General features: G+C 48.7%; 1 protein-coding gene across 1 annotated transcript in view; it reads right to left on the minus strand.

The window, feature by feature from the left end:
• The window catches only part of CFAP46 (cilia and flagella associated protein 46), a 100,720-nt gene that overhangs the window by 51,318 nt on the left and 34,089 nt on the right, over positions 1 to 15,313 (minus strand). Inside the window, exons 21-24 of the mRNA XM_064595551.1 lie at positions 14,955 to 15,062; positions 14,570 to 14,736; positions 6,128 to 6,259; positions 5,599 to 5,761 (exon numbers count right to left, since the gene is read on the minus strand). Coding sequence (XP_064451621.1) covers positions 5,599 to 5,761; positions 6,128 to 6,259; positions 14,570 to 14,736; positions 14,955 to 15,062 — 570 coding nt within the window. The remainder of the gene's footprint in view (positions 1 to 5,598; positions 5,762 to 6,127; positions 6,260 to 14,569; positions 14,737 to 14,954; positions 15,063 to 15,313) is intronic.

A 15,313-nucleotide genomic window follows, 5' to 3' on the forward strand; every position in this document is an offset into this window, starting at 1 on the left:
AATCCATTTTAGAGCTTGAAATCAATGGGACCAAAAGCACATTAGAAAAAACTTATAAGAGGCATGCCTGGGTGGCTCAGTCAGTTAAGAGTCTGACTGTTGGATTTCAGCTCAGGTCATGATCTCAGGGTCCTGGAATCGAGCCCCACGTCAGGCTCCATGCTCAGCAGGGAGTCTTCTTGGTATTCTCTCTCTCTGCCCCTCCCCCTGCTTGTGCATGCTATAAATAAATAAATAAATAAATAAATAAATAAATAAATAATAACTTGTAAGATACAGCAAACACAGTGCTCAGAGGGAAATTTATAGCTGCAAATGCCTACATGGAAAAGGAAGAAAGATCTCAAATCAACAACCTAACTTTATACCTTAAGGAACTAGAAAAAGAACAAACTAAACCCAAAGCCAGCAGAAGGCAGGTAAAGATTAGAGCACAGATAAACAAAATAGAGATTGGAAAAATAACAGAGAAAATCAGTGAAAAGATCAAGAAAATTGACAAAACTTTAGCAAGACTAACAAAGAGGAAAAGAAAGCAGACACTAAAATCAGAAGTGAAAGTGGGAACATTACCACCAACCCTGGCGAGATAAAAAGGATTCTAGGAAACTCTGTGGGCCAGTGTGCACCGAATATTAGACGACCAGGAGAAATGGGCCAAAATCTTGAAACATGCACATTGCCTAAGCTGACTCAACAAGAAATGGAAAATCTTAACAAACGTTGAGTAGAGACTGAATCAATAATCAGAAACCGTCCAATAAGGAAAAGTCCTGGACCCAATGGCTCACGGGTGGATTCTACCAGACGTCTAAACAATTGACACTAATCCTCTTCAACTCTTCAAAACACCAAAGGGAAAGAAATACTTCCACGCTGATTCTGACACCAGCATTACCTTGATAGCAAATCCAGACAAACACATCACAAGAAAAATCACAGACCAATATCCATTATGAATAGAGATGAGGCAAAAATCCTCAATAAAATTTAGCAAATCAAATCCAACAGTATAGTAAAAATATTATTCACCATGACCACGTGGGGTTCAACCCAGAAATACAAGGGTGGTTCCATCACATTAATAAAAGGAAGGAGAGGGGCGCCTGGGTGGCTCAGTTGGTTAAGCGACTGCCTTCGGCTCAGGTCATGATCCTGGAGTCCCGGGATCGAGTCCCGCATCGGGCTCCCTGCTCGGCAGGGAGTCTCCTTCTCCCTCTGACCCTCCTCCCTCTCATGCTCTCTGTTTCTCATTCTCTCTGTCTCAAATAAATAAATAAAATCTTTAAAAAAAAAAAAAATAAATAAAAGGAAGGAGAAAAACTACATGATCATCTCAACTGATGGAGAAAGGTATTTGACAAAATCCAAAAGTTTTCATCATAAAATCTCAGAAAACTAGGAATAATGGGAACATTTCTCAACACATAAAGTGTATTTATCAAAAACCCACAGCTGACATTGTGCTCAGTGATAAGCAACTGAAGCTCCCTCCTAAGATCAGGAACAAGATGAGGATGCCTGCTTTCACTGCTGCTGTTCAATATTCTCCTGGAAATTCCAGCCAGATTTATAGACAAGAAAAAGAATAAAAGGTATCCTAATTGGAAAGAAGAGGTAAAACTCTATTCACAGATGACATGATCCTATATATAGAAAATCCCGAAGAATCCCCAAGAAAATCATTAGAGCTAATAAATCAATTTAGCAAAGCTGCAGGACATGATGCAACAGTCAGTTGTTTTTCTATGTATCAGCAACGAACAATCCGGAAAGGAAACCAGGAAAGTGCTGTGGACTTACTTGTGTCCCCTCTCCACCACCAAATTCACAGGTAGGAGCCCTCGTCCCCAGCGTGCTGCTATTTAGGGGGTAATTAGGATAGATGAGGCCATGAGGGGGAGGGTCCTCACAAGACGAGACAGCAGAGATCTTGCTCTGTCCCCATACTGCCCCCAGAGGAGGACAGAGCAAGAACGCAGATGGATGCAAGACCCAAGAGGGCCTTCATCAGAACCTGACCATGCTAGTTCCCTGGTCTTGGACTTCCAGACTCCAGAAGAACATGAAACAAATTTCTGTTGGTTAAGTCACCCAGTCACGCAGCATTTTGTTATGGCAGCCAAAGCTAAGACAGAAAGCAATTTCTTTCTTTTTTAAAAAATTTTATTGTTATGTTAATCACCATACATTACATCATTAGTTTTTGAGGTAGTGTTCCATGATTCATTGTTTGTGCATAACACCCAGTGCTCCATGCAGTATGTGCCCTCTTTGATACCCACCACCAGGCTAACCCATCCCCCCACCCACCTCCCCTCTAGAACCCTCAGTATGTTTCTCAGAGTCCATCGTCTCTCATGGTTCGTCTCCCCGTCCGATTTCCCCTCCTTCATTCTTCCCCTCCTACTTTTTTTTTTTTTTTAGCAATTTCATTTATACTAGCACCTAAAAGAATTAAATACATCCAAAGAGGTGAAAGACGTATCTGCTGAAAACTATGAAAACATTCTTGGAAGAAATTAAGGAAGACCTATATGAATGGAAAAACATCCATGTTCATGGATAGAAAGTCTTAAAAATGTTAAACTGTACACACCACCCAAAGTGATCTACAGATTTAACACAACGCCTCTCAAAATTCCAACACCTTTTTGGAAGAAAAGGAAAAGCCAATCCTCAAATTCATGTGGAATTGTAAGGAGCCCCCAAGTAGTCAAAACAATCTCAGAAAGGATTAATAAAGTTGGAAGGCTCACAGTTCCTGACTTCAAAATTTGCCACAAAGCTACAGTAATCAAATCAGTGTGGTCCTGGCATCAAGACAGACATACAGACCAATGGAATAGAAGAGACAGCCCAGAAAAGAACTCTCACATATATGGTGGAATGATTTTTGACAAGGATGCCAAAATCATTCAATGGGAAAAGAACAGTCTTTTCAACAACTGGTGCTGGGGGAACTGGATTTTCACATGCAATGAAATAAAATTGTCCCCCTGCTTTACAGTATATACCAATATTAACTCAAAGGGGGCTAAACATAAGAGCTAAAGCTATAAAACCCTTAGAAGAAAACATTGGAAAAATCCTTCATGACATTGGATTTGGCAATGACTCCATGGATGTGACACCAAAACTTAGGCGAAAAGAAAAAAATGATTGAATTTCATCAAAATTAAGAACTTTTGTGCATCAAAGGATACCAAGGGAGTGAAAAGGGAGTCAAACAAACGCAGGAAAAAAATCTGCAAATCTTATGTCTGATAATGATTAATATGCAGAATATACAGAGAACTCTTACAACTCAACAACAAAAAACAAACCAGTTCAAAAATGGACAAGGAACTTGAACAGATGTTTCCCAAAGAAAATATGCAGATAGCTAATAAGCACATGAAAAGATGCTCAGTATCATTAGTCATCAGAGAAATGCAAATCAAAACCACAATGAAGTATAGGGGTACCTGGGTGGCTCAGTCAGTTAAGCGTCTGCCTTCGGCTCAGGTCATGATCCCAGGGTCCTGGGATTGAGCCCCGTGGCGGGCTCCCTGCTCAGCGGAGAGTCTGCTTCTCCTTCTCCCTCCCCCTCTGACCCTCTCCCCACTGGTGTGCTTGCTCTCTCTCTCCCTCTCAAATAAATAAATAAAATCTTAAAAAAAAGAAAACCCACCACAATGAGGTACCACTTTATACCTACTGGGATGGGTATAATTTTTTTAATGGGAAATAACAAGAGTTGACAAGGATGTGCTGTGGGAATGTACAATGGTGCAGGTGCTGTGGAAAACAGTTTTGCATTTCTTCCAAAGATTAAACACAGAACTACCATATAAACAGCAATTCCACTCCTAGGTATATGCCCAAAAGAACCGACATCAGGGACATAGAGATACTTGTACACCCATGTTCATAGCAGCACGATTCACAACAGTGAAAAGGTTGAAACAATCATGTCCATCAGTAGATGAATGGATAAACAAAAAGTGGTCCATCCATACAGTGGAATATTATTCAGTCATAAAAAAGAAGGAAATATTGACACCTACTACAACATGGATGAACCTTGAGGACACTATGCTGAGTGAAATAAGCCAGACATAGAAGGACGAATCCTGTATGATTCCACTTATATGAGGAACCTAGAGCCGTCCCATTCATAGAGACAGAAAGCAGAGCTGTTGTCTAATGGGGACAGGAGATGATGGGGATGTTGTTGGGGATGATGAAAAAGTTTCAGGTAGAGATACTGGTGATGGTCATACAACATTGTAAATATAATTAAGGTCACTGAATTGTATACTTTCAAATGGTTAAAATGGTAAATATTAAATTATGTATATTTTACCACAGTTTTAAAAAGCAAATTGGCAAAAACTGAACTTTAGGTTAAGTTTTATAAATGTCTAGACCTGGGCTTGGCAAACTTTTTCTGTAGTGCCAGATAGTAAGTACCTGTGGCTTTGTGGGTCACATGGTCTCTGTCACAATTACTCCATTCTGCTGTTGTAGCCAAGCCACAGACAAGATGTAAACGAACAGGCATGGCTCTGTCCCAATAAAACTTTATTGACAAAAACAGGAGACAGGCTAGATTTGGCTTGTGGGTGGTGGTTTGCCCACCCCTGGCTTAGACTATCAGAGGTCATTAATATCTTAGTAAGAAAATCAGAAGCATCGATCAATTTCTTGTATGAGGCTATGATTTTCAATTTTCTTCTTGCTGTCTCTTGAACAGCAGTCTCCTGGGCCAGGGACAGCCTTGGGAAGGCCCAGCTCTGGAATCAGCATAGAGGGTGGCTCCCCCATCTCGTCCTATCCCCGCCAAACCTCCCATAGCTTGTCTGGCTGCTGGCCTCTGAGGTTTTGCTGGACATATGGGCTGGACTGAGGGCTCAAGAAGCTCCGTCCATGGGCTCTGTTCCAGATGGTCTGACCACAGACCTCTGTCTGCCAAAGCCTTCGACCTGCGGGCCTTCCTTTCAGAAGGGCCCTGCTGAAAACCGCAGGTTTATAGGTATGAGTGTGGCCTTCCCTGGCAGATAGGAAAGGTGCTGCAAGCTCTGTGGGCAGCCGAGTCCTGGGGCTGGAAATCTCTAGGATGTGCGCAGGATGCACGTGGTCAGCAGGCAGATGGGGCAGCCCTCACTGACCTCCACACACCCTCTCAAGCTAAGTCTGGGCCCAGTTCTGCCGGCCTCGGGGCCAGGTGGACAGAGGGAGCTAGCCAGACAGTCCCTTTACCAAGACCACACGTGCTGGTGTGGGGTGGGCGTGGGGTGGAGTCAGGCCAGGACTTTGGCTCTTCTGTGGTTTTCCTCATCTGTCTGAGTCTACTGTTCCGTTCCCACCTCCTCCATCCTTCCTCTCTCCTGCTGGAGCTTTCTGGGTATGGGTCAGCGTTCTCTAGGAGAGGAGGGAAGGAGAGGTGGGATTTTGCCCAGCTGGGATTTTGGAGATGTCATTGTCCTCCAAGCCCCCCACTCTGCTGGCCTTCATGTTCCTGGTTTCAACTGCTCCATGGGGTCTGTCTTTCCTCGGGATCTTGCCCACCCTTTCTGGAAGAAGCCTGCCCCACCGTGGCCCCACACAACACACCTGCTTTTTCGCTTCTGTCTTGTTGATGATGCTGATGATCCTCTGTGTGACGTTCTTGGCTTTCTTCCTGTTGGCTGCAGAAGACAGGAACGGAAGCCAGGTGTTCCAATAGTGCCTCACAGCCAGCATCACCAGGGCGCTGTTCCTCGCGATGCCCCCAAACCTGAAAGGGAATTCCTGACCTGGAGAGGTGCAGACATGGATGGACAACACAGCAGCAACGTGTGAGGCTTCTGGATTTACAGGGGAGGCGGTGGGGCTGGGTGCCACAGAACACCCCATGACATGTGTGCTCCCTCCCTTTGATGGCCACGTGGTGCCCCGCTCATGCCCAAGGGGGTGGGGTGGGGTGGGGGGTCACCACAAAGGGTGAGATAGCTCTGGCCATGGGGCCACCAAGGGAGAGCCAGCCTTAGTGACAGTCCCCACTGAGCATCGTGTCCTTCATTTCATGGTCCTGCAGTCGCCATTTATCCCATGCGCAGTATGCACCCCAAACCCACTGGCCACTCAGCACAAGACAGCATACTTGGCGCTCTCTACGAAGGCCTTGGCAGCCACCAGGCGCAGCTGCTTTCTCCCCTTCAGGTTCTCCATGATGCTCCTGCCCTGGATGCAGGCTGTGGTGCTCAGCATCTCCGCCACGAGTTCAGTCTCGACCCTGGAGACAGATAAGTGCCTCACATGCAGGACGGCTCTTCAGGGGAGACAGGTGCTATGCAGAAAGGTAAACGAGCCCTGGGGGCATCCACAGTAACCTCATGAAAGGCCCCAAATCACAACTGACTGGCTGAACACAGTCAACCCACAGGACCGTGACGTGGAGTCAGGGCCTGGTGTTTTAAGTGACTCATTTGTAGACTGTTTCTGTTGTGCAATGGGTGAGCATCACAAGCCCCTCTGCCCTGCTCCCCCATAGGATGGCCGAGCACCCCCAGGAACAATGGAGCTCCATTCCCTGTGCCCCAGTGAGTGTGGTCTCAGAGGGCCTCCACCGTGTGCCAAGAGCCCAGTCCTATGAGTTTCTGACTCAAAGCAACGTCAAGAATGCCGTGTGATCCATTCTCCCTCAGTGTTTACTATCCTAGCCACACCGTGGCTTGTGCACATACAACACCACGTACACTAAGATGTCACCCCCTGTCCAGGGCTGGAGGGGAGCAAACCCCTGAAACTCACTCAGGGGGCACTGGACTTATTCTGGGAGAAATATGCTGGTTCCTGGGCAGACTCCCTCCATGGGCCACCTGAGTCTTTATTTTTGAAGTGTCTCTTGATAATAGCTTCTAGTTGGGTCTTACTTATTGTATCCAGTGGGATAACCCCTGCATATTTAACTAGAGTGCTGGTCCATTTACATTTAGTAGATTCAGGGATGTGGTTGGGGTTGAATCTTCCATTATTCTTTGCTTTCCTTTCAGCCCCTATGTCGTTTCTTTCCTCCCCTCTTTTGGGTTAATTGAATATTTTTTAGTATTCCATTTTGTCTTCTCTATTGGATTTTTAGTAACACTTTTTTTTTTTAATCATGTTTGAGGATTTGCTCTAGAGATTACAACATACATCCTTAACTAGCACAGTCTAGCTTGGATCAGTGTTCTACCATTTCACAGGTGATGTCAGAACTCTTAACAGTATACTTCTATGTACCTCATTCCTATCATTTGTGTTATCATTGTCATGCATTTTACTTCTACATTTATTAATAATCCCACAATTCAATGTACTTTGGTTTTAAACAGGCAAATGTCTTTTAAAGAACTGAAGAACTGAGGGTGAAAGCCTTTTATATTTACTTACACATTCACCACTTTGGGTACTCTCCATGGCTTCTTGGACCAGCTTTCCACCTGCTATCATCTTCCTTTAGCCTGAAGAATTTCTTTTGGCATCTCTTCTAGGAATGGATTATCTTACCTTCAGTTTATCTTAACACGTCTTGATTTTGCCTTCATTTTCTGAAGGCTATTCTTGGACATGGAATTATAGACAGGTTTTTCTTTTTCACACTTAAAGTGTTAGGCAGTCTGCATTGTTTCTGCTGAGAAGTCTGCAGTTTTAACCTTGCTTTCCTATATGTCATGCATCTGTTTGCCTTCTGACTTCTTTCCAATGATTTCTCATTACCTTTGGTCTGCAGCAACCTGACTACAGTGAAAATAGGTGTGGTTTTCTTTGTGTTTATCCTGCCTGGAGTCATTGAAAGTCTTGGATCTCGGGCTCCCTGGTGGCTCAGTTGGTTAAGCGACTGCCTTCGGCTCCGGTCATGATCCTGGAGTCTCTGGATCGAGTCCCGCATCGGGCTCCCTGCTCGGCAGGGAGTCTGCTTCTCCCTCTGGCCCTCCCCCCTCTCATGTGCTCGCTCTCATTCTCTCTTTCTCAAATAAATAAATAAAATCTTTAAAAAAAAAAAAAAAGAAAGTCTTGGATCTCTGGGTTGATGTTTTTAACTGAATTTGAAAAAATGTAAACTAGTCTATCTTCAAATATGTGTATTTCTGCCTCCCTCTCTTGCCTCTGTCCCGAGACTCCCATTACATGTGTGTTAGGCCACTTGATTATGCCCCACATGTTGCTAAAGTTCTGTTCATTTTGCTTTTCTGTCTTCCCTGTGCTTTTGTTTCAGTATTCTGTTGACCTGCATTCAGAGTTACTTATCACATTTTCAGTGTTCACACGTTAAGCTCTCCAGTAATATTTCCAGATACTGAATTTGTCAGTTCTAGAATTTCCACTTAGTTCTTTATTACAGTTTTCATTTCTTTGTTGAAATCCCCCACTTGTATACTAGTTTTAGTTTTAGTTTTTCCACTAAAAATATATTCTTGTATTTAGAATGGTTGTTTTAATTTAAATTTTAAATTTGTTGTCTAATTCCAAAATTTGTGCCATATATGGGTCTGTTGACAGTTTCTATTCTATTTTTTTAAAGATTTACTTATTTTTATTTCAGAGAGAGAGAGAGAAAGTGTGAGCAGGAACAGGGGAGAGGGGCAGAGAGAGACAGACAAGCCCCCCCCAGTTTGGGGCTTGATCCCGGCACCCTGGGATCACGACCTGAGCCAAAAGCAGATGCTTAACCCACTGAGCCATGCAGGCGTCCAACTGTTTCTATTCTATTGACTGTGTTTTCTCCTTGCATGGGAGAACACTTTCTTGTTTTCCCATGTGTCTAGTAATTTTTTATCTTAACGCTGGACACTGTAAGGGCTCTACTGTTGAGAGTATACTGTTGGGAGTGTGGATGATGGTTGCCTTCCTTTAAAAGAAGGTTGGGTTTTGTTCTGACAGGCAGTTAATTTACTGCTCAGCTTATCAAGATTGGAATGAGGCTTTTTAGGGCAAGTCTACGGTAGCCCTTATAGCCCTATTCCTAAGGTGTGATCTTTTTGAATGCCTGGCAAGTTCCATGAAGCCTCCCTGACTCTTGTTGGTCAATTCCACCATCTCTTTTTAGCTTAGAGACCACACCTCAGTGCCTGTGAGCACACACGCTCTGTACAGTAACCTCCTCTCTCACATCATATCCTGTAAATGTCAGCTGCCTTAGCAGCCCCCGGCATGGATCCCTGTTTTACCCCAGTATGTTTTCTGTCTGGCCTCCACTCCCCAGCGCTGGTGTTTGAACAGTCCTCCAACCCCACCTGGAAGAAAGTAAGGGTGAATGTGGAGACAGCCCACTTTTGATGTTCCCTTCTTGCAAAAATTTCTGCTTTGGACCATCTGTTGTCCAATGCCTGAAAATGATTATTTCATGTATTTTGTTGAGCTCTACAGTTTTGGTTTTTTTTTTTTTTTTTTTTTTTTTCCGCAGAACAAGAGTATATTATCCGTTACTGTATCATGGCCAGAAATGTAGAAAAGGAACTTTCAAATTTGTATAAAGACCCAACACTGACGATTATGTTAAATAAAAATGTTGAACAAAGTAGAAATGTCCCAAATATTCGTAGACTACTTCCTTTTAACCTATTTTGTGGCTATTTTAGGGATCCACATGAAATTTCTTATTAATGTATATTCCTTTACATTGATAGTGTGAATGTGAAAATTAATCTGGTAATTAAACACTCAAAGGTGAAAATACTTATTGATTAGTAACTGTATTATTTTTCACTAAAAACTAAAAATTATTTTTACTATTTAATATGAAGTGCTATTATAAAATTACTCTGTGACCAATGCCACACTAGAGTTTCTTCATATAACTTGCAAAACGGAAAAATTAGCACAAAAATTTGTAATATGTGTAATTAAAAGAAAAAAGAATCATCTGCAGTGCATGCCATGTGGCTGAGTGTGACCATGTACCCTGCTTGCCCGGGCACAGGGTCCAGTGCTCTGAGTGCCCAGCAAGATCACTACAAAGCGTGGCATGTCTTACAGAGCCAAGGACCACTGCTGTGCGCCTCTCCAGCCGCCTAGCATGGAGTAGCGTCCCTAGACACAGCTAGCACCCCGCTGTGGTTGGATGAAGGGCGAGAAGCCCAGCCAAAGCCAGGCCAGACGGGCAATTCCACCGCGTGCAGTGACAGTGGTGACCACTAGAGGGCAGCGACGTTCTACAAATGTTTTCAAAAGTCAGCCTGGAAATTGGAAATTAAATTTTTATAGAACCTGTATTTCCCTATTACTCTATGTATATATTTATATTTTTATCTTAGTATGAGATTTATCATTCTAAAATAAAACTCAGCTTAAGAATCACTGACGAAGAATGGCGAAGCCAGGGCACACGTACTTTTACCTGCCGCGTCCTCCTGACCGGCCTTCGGCCAGCAGCGAAGGACCTTTTAGCCCGACTACAGGACGCACGCAGCAGCACTCAACTCAAGTACCGCCTCCTTCTGTAACAATGTCTTCGCAGTTTCTCTTTTCACGATAACGTCTGAACTGTTATCAAAGTGGCGCCTGCACGTGCTCAGGAATAACTACCTCCCACCTGGCTCCCAGCGCTGTTCCCCAGACGGAATGACTTCTAAACACTCAGCCCAGTCCTCCAGCAGGCATGCGCTTGCCTCTAAAACCCTGGCATCTCACTTGATTCCCAACGTGCCGACCTCACACGTCCCCCGGGGGAGCTCTTACAATGATCCACGGAAGCTTAACTTACTCAGACCCTCCAACCTACGAGTACGGCTGATTACAGCATTATTTTAATTCCCCTATTTATCATCTTTGTACCTGAAAATACTATGCTAGCTCCAGGTCTTGAGGACCCTGAGCCGGTGACACTTGACTGCTCACCTTCTCGGGCAAGGACGTTATCCCATTCTCCTCCCTTCCGGACACGCCCCTCCCCTACTAAAGCGTGTCGTCTGCACTTTCCCTTTTGTATTGTCAAAACTGGTAACAGTTAGTTTTCGCTAAGTAATCACAAAGAGGTTTCCTTTGTCAAAATGTTAATCCTAAAACTAAAGTATCAGTGAACACCGTGATAACGTGAATGTTCTTCACTGAGGAGTCAAGCTGTGTATGACTTAATGTGTCTTCTGGAGTTTCCAACTGGCTTTCTCTCCATTGTATTATTTTCCTTTACCACAACACCTTGGGTCGTCTGTCTTCCCTGCCCTTAACTCGCCAGGCCCTCCTCCATCCTGCTCCAGTTTAGGCAGGTGGCTCTCTCAGCTAGCAGCGCAGCTTGACAACTTTTCTGGGTTGAATCTATTATTTCCAACATCCCACATTTTCCTCTTTTTTTGGTTTATTCCCTTGTTTTTCTAGAGCATATCCTTCAAGGAACTTTCTAAAAACAGGTGTGTGGGACATATATATTCTAGGTCTCTGTCCATCTAAAAATGGCTTTCCACATCCATGGACTTGACTGATAGTTTGGGTGAATTAGAATTCTAGGCTCAAAATTATTTTCACCTAGAAAGCTCCATTTTTCCTCTACCTTCCAGTGATGGGTTCTCAGAAGCCTGTCGCACTTCTGTCTCCTGCGACCTTGTTGGACCCTCCATCTGTGGTGACTCGACGTGTCCCCGTGGTCTGCACGTGAGGGTCTCTTTGCTCCCCTTGCTGCTCATTGGTGGCAGGGCCGCTCACGAGGTGGGCCGTGCGCCTGGGGCCTCTCCTCATCACCCCCCACTCAAACTTCTTTCTCAAGAGCACTCTGCTCCTTCTGGAGTTCCAAAAGTTAAATGTCCCACGTGTCTTCTGGCTTCTGTCACGCTTTCTGTACGTCTGTCCTTCTTCATCTACTTCCTGCGAGATTTCTGCTCAAGAGATCTCCGGTCCTTCATTATTCCTTTTCCACAGCAACACTGTGCTTTAGCTCTTAAATGCTGCACCTTTCCAGATATGTTGAGGGGTTTTCTTGATGTCCTCTGATCGTTGTGCAGTCGTGCATCAGAGTAATTTTCCCTATTTAAGAGCGTGGCTAAGATGCTGCTGGGGAGCTCTCGGTACATGGCTTCGGCCCATCTGCTGACGGGCACAGCCTTACGCTGGTTGGCGGAGAGCTGGTGGCGGGTGGAGCACCGATGCCCTGCCCGGGGCCAGACTTCCGGCAGCAGCCAGGAGCTCTGTCCGGGCTGCTGCACATCCTGTCTCAGCCCATGGGTGCTGGCGTGGGCTGAGGCCAGCAGCACGCAGCCTGCTTGCAGCCCTCGAGCTGCTTGGCCAGAGACCGCCCCTCCGTCCCCACCCGCTGCACGGCAAGCCTGGGTGGGAAGTCGCAAAGTTACTCTCATTACAGATTGTTGAGAAAAAATAATGTCTGGCCTCAGCACCGTCCACACTATTTTAGAGGAAGGGTCACTCGTGATGGAAAGCCCCTCAGTGCTGGTGGTGAGAAACGACAGGCCCCATCATCACCTTTGCTTTCCCAGGGAGCCTTTCTGACGTCCCCACGGCTGGGGGATGGTGGGCACGGGCATCGTGGGCAAGGCTGGCAGGCACATGTCCCAAACGCTCAGGTCCTCGGGGGCTTAGTCAACCGCGTGCCCGTAGATTGCGGCTCCTACCACTTTCCAGGAGCCCTCGCCCTCCGCCCGCCCACCTTTCCTCCCCTCTCGTGGGGAAACCTCATCCAGCTCCACCTCATCCCAACAGATGTTCACGGCTTGGGCACTCGGGAGACCTATGCCTCAGCTTCTGGTGACCGCTGGGCCTCAGAGGCGCAGCCCTGAGCTCCGGGCTCCCTCGGGGCGGCCCTGTCTTGACGGGTCATGCAGCCCAGGGTCCTAGGCGTCCACCCTGACTTTCCCTGTGGGGCCACCTTGTCACCTGCTCTGCTATCCGCTAGGTTGGGCCAGTGCCTGCAGCCCCCCAGCTTTACGGCCACGTGGCCGCCCCTGGAGCGAGCTTCCTGTGCCCCCGTGGGCCCTCTTCACGCTGGGTCTCCTGCCTCGACCTGCTACTCCCCCATGCCAGGCCTCTGCACTAGAGCGTCCCGTCTGAGGAGGGCGGGCCCTGGTGGGCACACACCACTCCAGCCCGGTCTCTACGCTGCAGCCCCCCGGGGGAAGGGGTCTAACGGAAAGTCGGCGGCTGAAGCGCGAGACTCTGTCTTCTGTTCTCGGGGCAGCTGGTGCTCACGCAGGCTCTCAGAACGGGAGCTGCCCCATGATGTCTGACTCTGGAGGAAGTTACGTAAACTAACCAAATATGAGGGTTCCTAGTCCAATTCAGATGGTTTTCCCAGGACTTTCCAGGAACGGACCTCACTCCTTGGGCCCAGGCCCTCAGAGCCCCCCCGTGGGTGGGGGGCCTCTCCTACTGCCCTGCGGCCTGGGGGCTCCCGTCACCCTGTGCTGCGCCCAAACTTGGGGACGCGCACTCACAGGGGCCATGGCTGACTCTTCTGGAAGCTTCCGGCGTGCTCCAGCTGACAGAGTGGGTGCCATGCTCACATCCGAGAGGCAGTGTCCGTGGTCTCTGGGAACGTGGGCTTGTAGAACCAGACGCCTGGGCCCAGGCCCAGCTCTGCACCTGCCGGCAGGGTGGCCTCAGGCCGGTGGTGTGGCCTCTACCTGCCTCAGTTTCCCCCAGCAAAGTGGGAGCCATGGTGCCTACCAGACAGCGGCTCCTGGGAGTGAATGAGGCAACGCCGCAGAGCCCCTCGGGTGCCCGGTGCCCGTGGTGCACCAGCCTCCACCGGCCCCTGTGCTGAGGCCCTGGCCACGGGCCGGCCGGGGTGTGAAGACACCTCAGGGGGCATTCGCCTGTTGGCCCCCAAACTCACATCGGGCGTGTCTGACGCAGGCTGTGGAGCTGCCACTGAGACGTGGCGGAGGCGTCCCCGTCCCCGGGAGTCGGAGTGAGAGACAGACCACCCCCAGCTCCCAATCACGCTGCTGCAGCCTGGGACGGGGCCACGGCCCGAGGCTGGCATCACGGGGCTGGCAGGCACACCTGGGATCTGGCCTCGGACAACCAGACCTGCTGTTTGGCCACCGCGAAGGTCTTCATACCCTCAGGTCAGTGATTTCGTTGTTTTCAGGAAATAACCCGAAAAGGAACCTCAAGGGAGGCTGTCTTTACCTCAGAAACATTTACAACAGCCACAGGCCACCAGCATCACCGTGGCCTGTGGGGAGCGGGGAGCGGGCAGCGACCCTGAATGTACGTGGCCTCGTCACAGTTCCCGGAATCAAAGCTCTGGGTCCCTCGGGAACGGCAGACGGCCGATCCGGGAGCCCCTTTCCGCCTCCGTGCCTGTCCCGTCACAGCCGGGGAGGCTGGTGAGGCCTCGGGGCCCTGGACACAGCTCTCGGGGGCCATGGCCGCTGAGGCCGGCCTGGCTGGCAGAGTCGGCAGGCGGAGGCAGCGTGGACGCACGGGCGAGGCTGGGAAACTGGCTGGGATGAGCCGGGGCCTGGTGAGGGGCTGGCGCTCGCGCTGTGACCTCTGCCTGCCTTGTTCCTCGGCGCTGCACACAATGTGTGATACGAACCCCTCACGTACCCCTCCTGACCTTTGGGGAATCATCGGGACCCCAGGAGTCCGGTGCTGGGAGGCTACTTACGGGCTACACATCCTCAGGTACCGAATGCCCGTCTGGATGGCCTTCTGAGAGCAGAGCATGGTGACCTCGTAGTCGTGGGCCGCGTGCGCAAAGTGAGTCAGCCGCATGAGGGTCTGCAGCTCCACCAGGGGGTCCGACCAGCTGCACTCGGAAGCCATCTTCACCAACTTCCGGGGGGGAAAAGGGGCGTCTGTGAGCGTGGAGAAGGCACACGGGGAAGCTGCCACGTGGCATCAAACTCAGGTGCCCTGCGGGACGCAGCTGAGCGCTGTGACGAGGATGGGGTCGCTCCACAGGGCGCCAAGTCTGCCCCCTCAGGCAAGGCCCCCCGACCCTGGCTCCGTGTCGGGTTTCAACGAGCGGCCTCAGGTCGGGGGATGCATACCTGGGCCAAGGGGGGCACGGTGAAGTCCATGAGGCCCAGCCCATTGCTGGAGTACATCTCCAGAGCGACGAGGACCCGCGTCACTGAGTTGACGTCCTCGTTGGGACTCTAGGAGAAGGGAGCGAGAGCGTCGTCAGCCCAGGGTGCCCAGACGTGCCAGGACACGTGAGCATAGTGGCGACCGCCAGAGCCACTGCGGGGTCTCTCCAAGATCCCCTTCCAGGCAGGAGGGCTGGCAGCTGGGCTGGCCGGCGTGATGGGGCTGCACTCCCGCAGCCCAGGTGCCCGCTCTGACTGCCCACCAACTCAGAACCCACGTCTGTGGGAGCAGAGGCTGTGGACCCCTGACCCTCTCCGCT

The sequence above is a fragment of the Mirounga angustirostris genome, unplaced genomic scaffold (assembly GCF_029215605.1).
Source record: "Mirounga angustirostris isolate CCGP_5_RB_7025 unplaced genomic scaffold, mMirAng1.0.hap1 SCAF_6, whole genome shotgun sequence".
NCBI lineage: Eukaryota > Metazoa > Chordata > Mammalia > Carnivora > Phocidae > Mirounga > Mirounga angustirostris.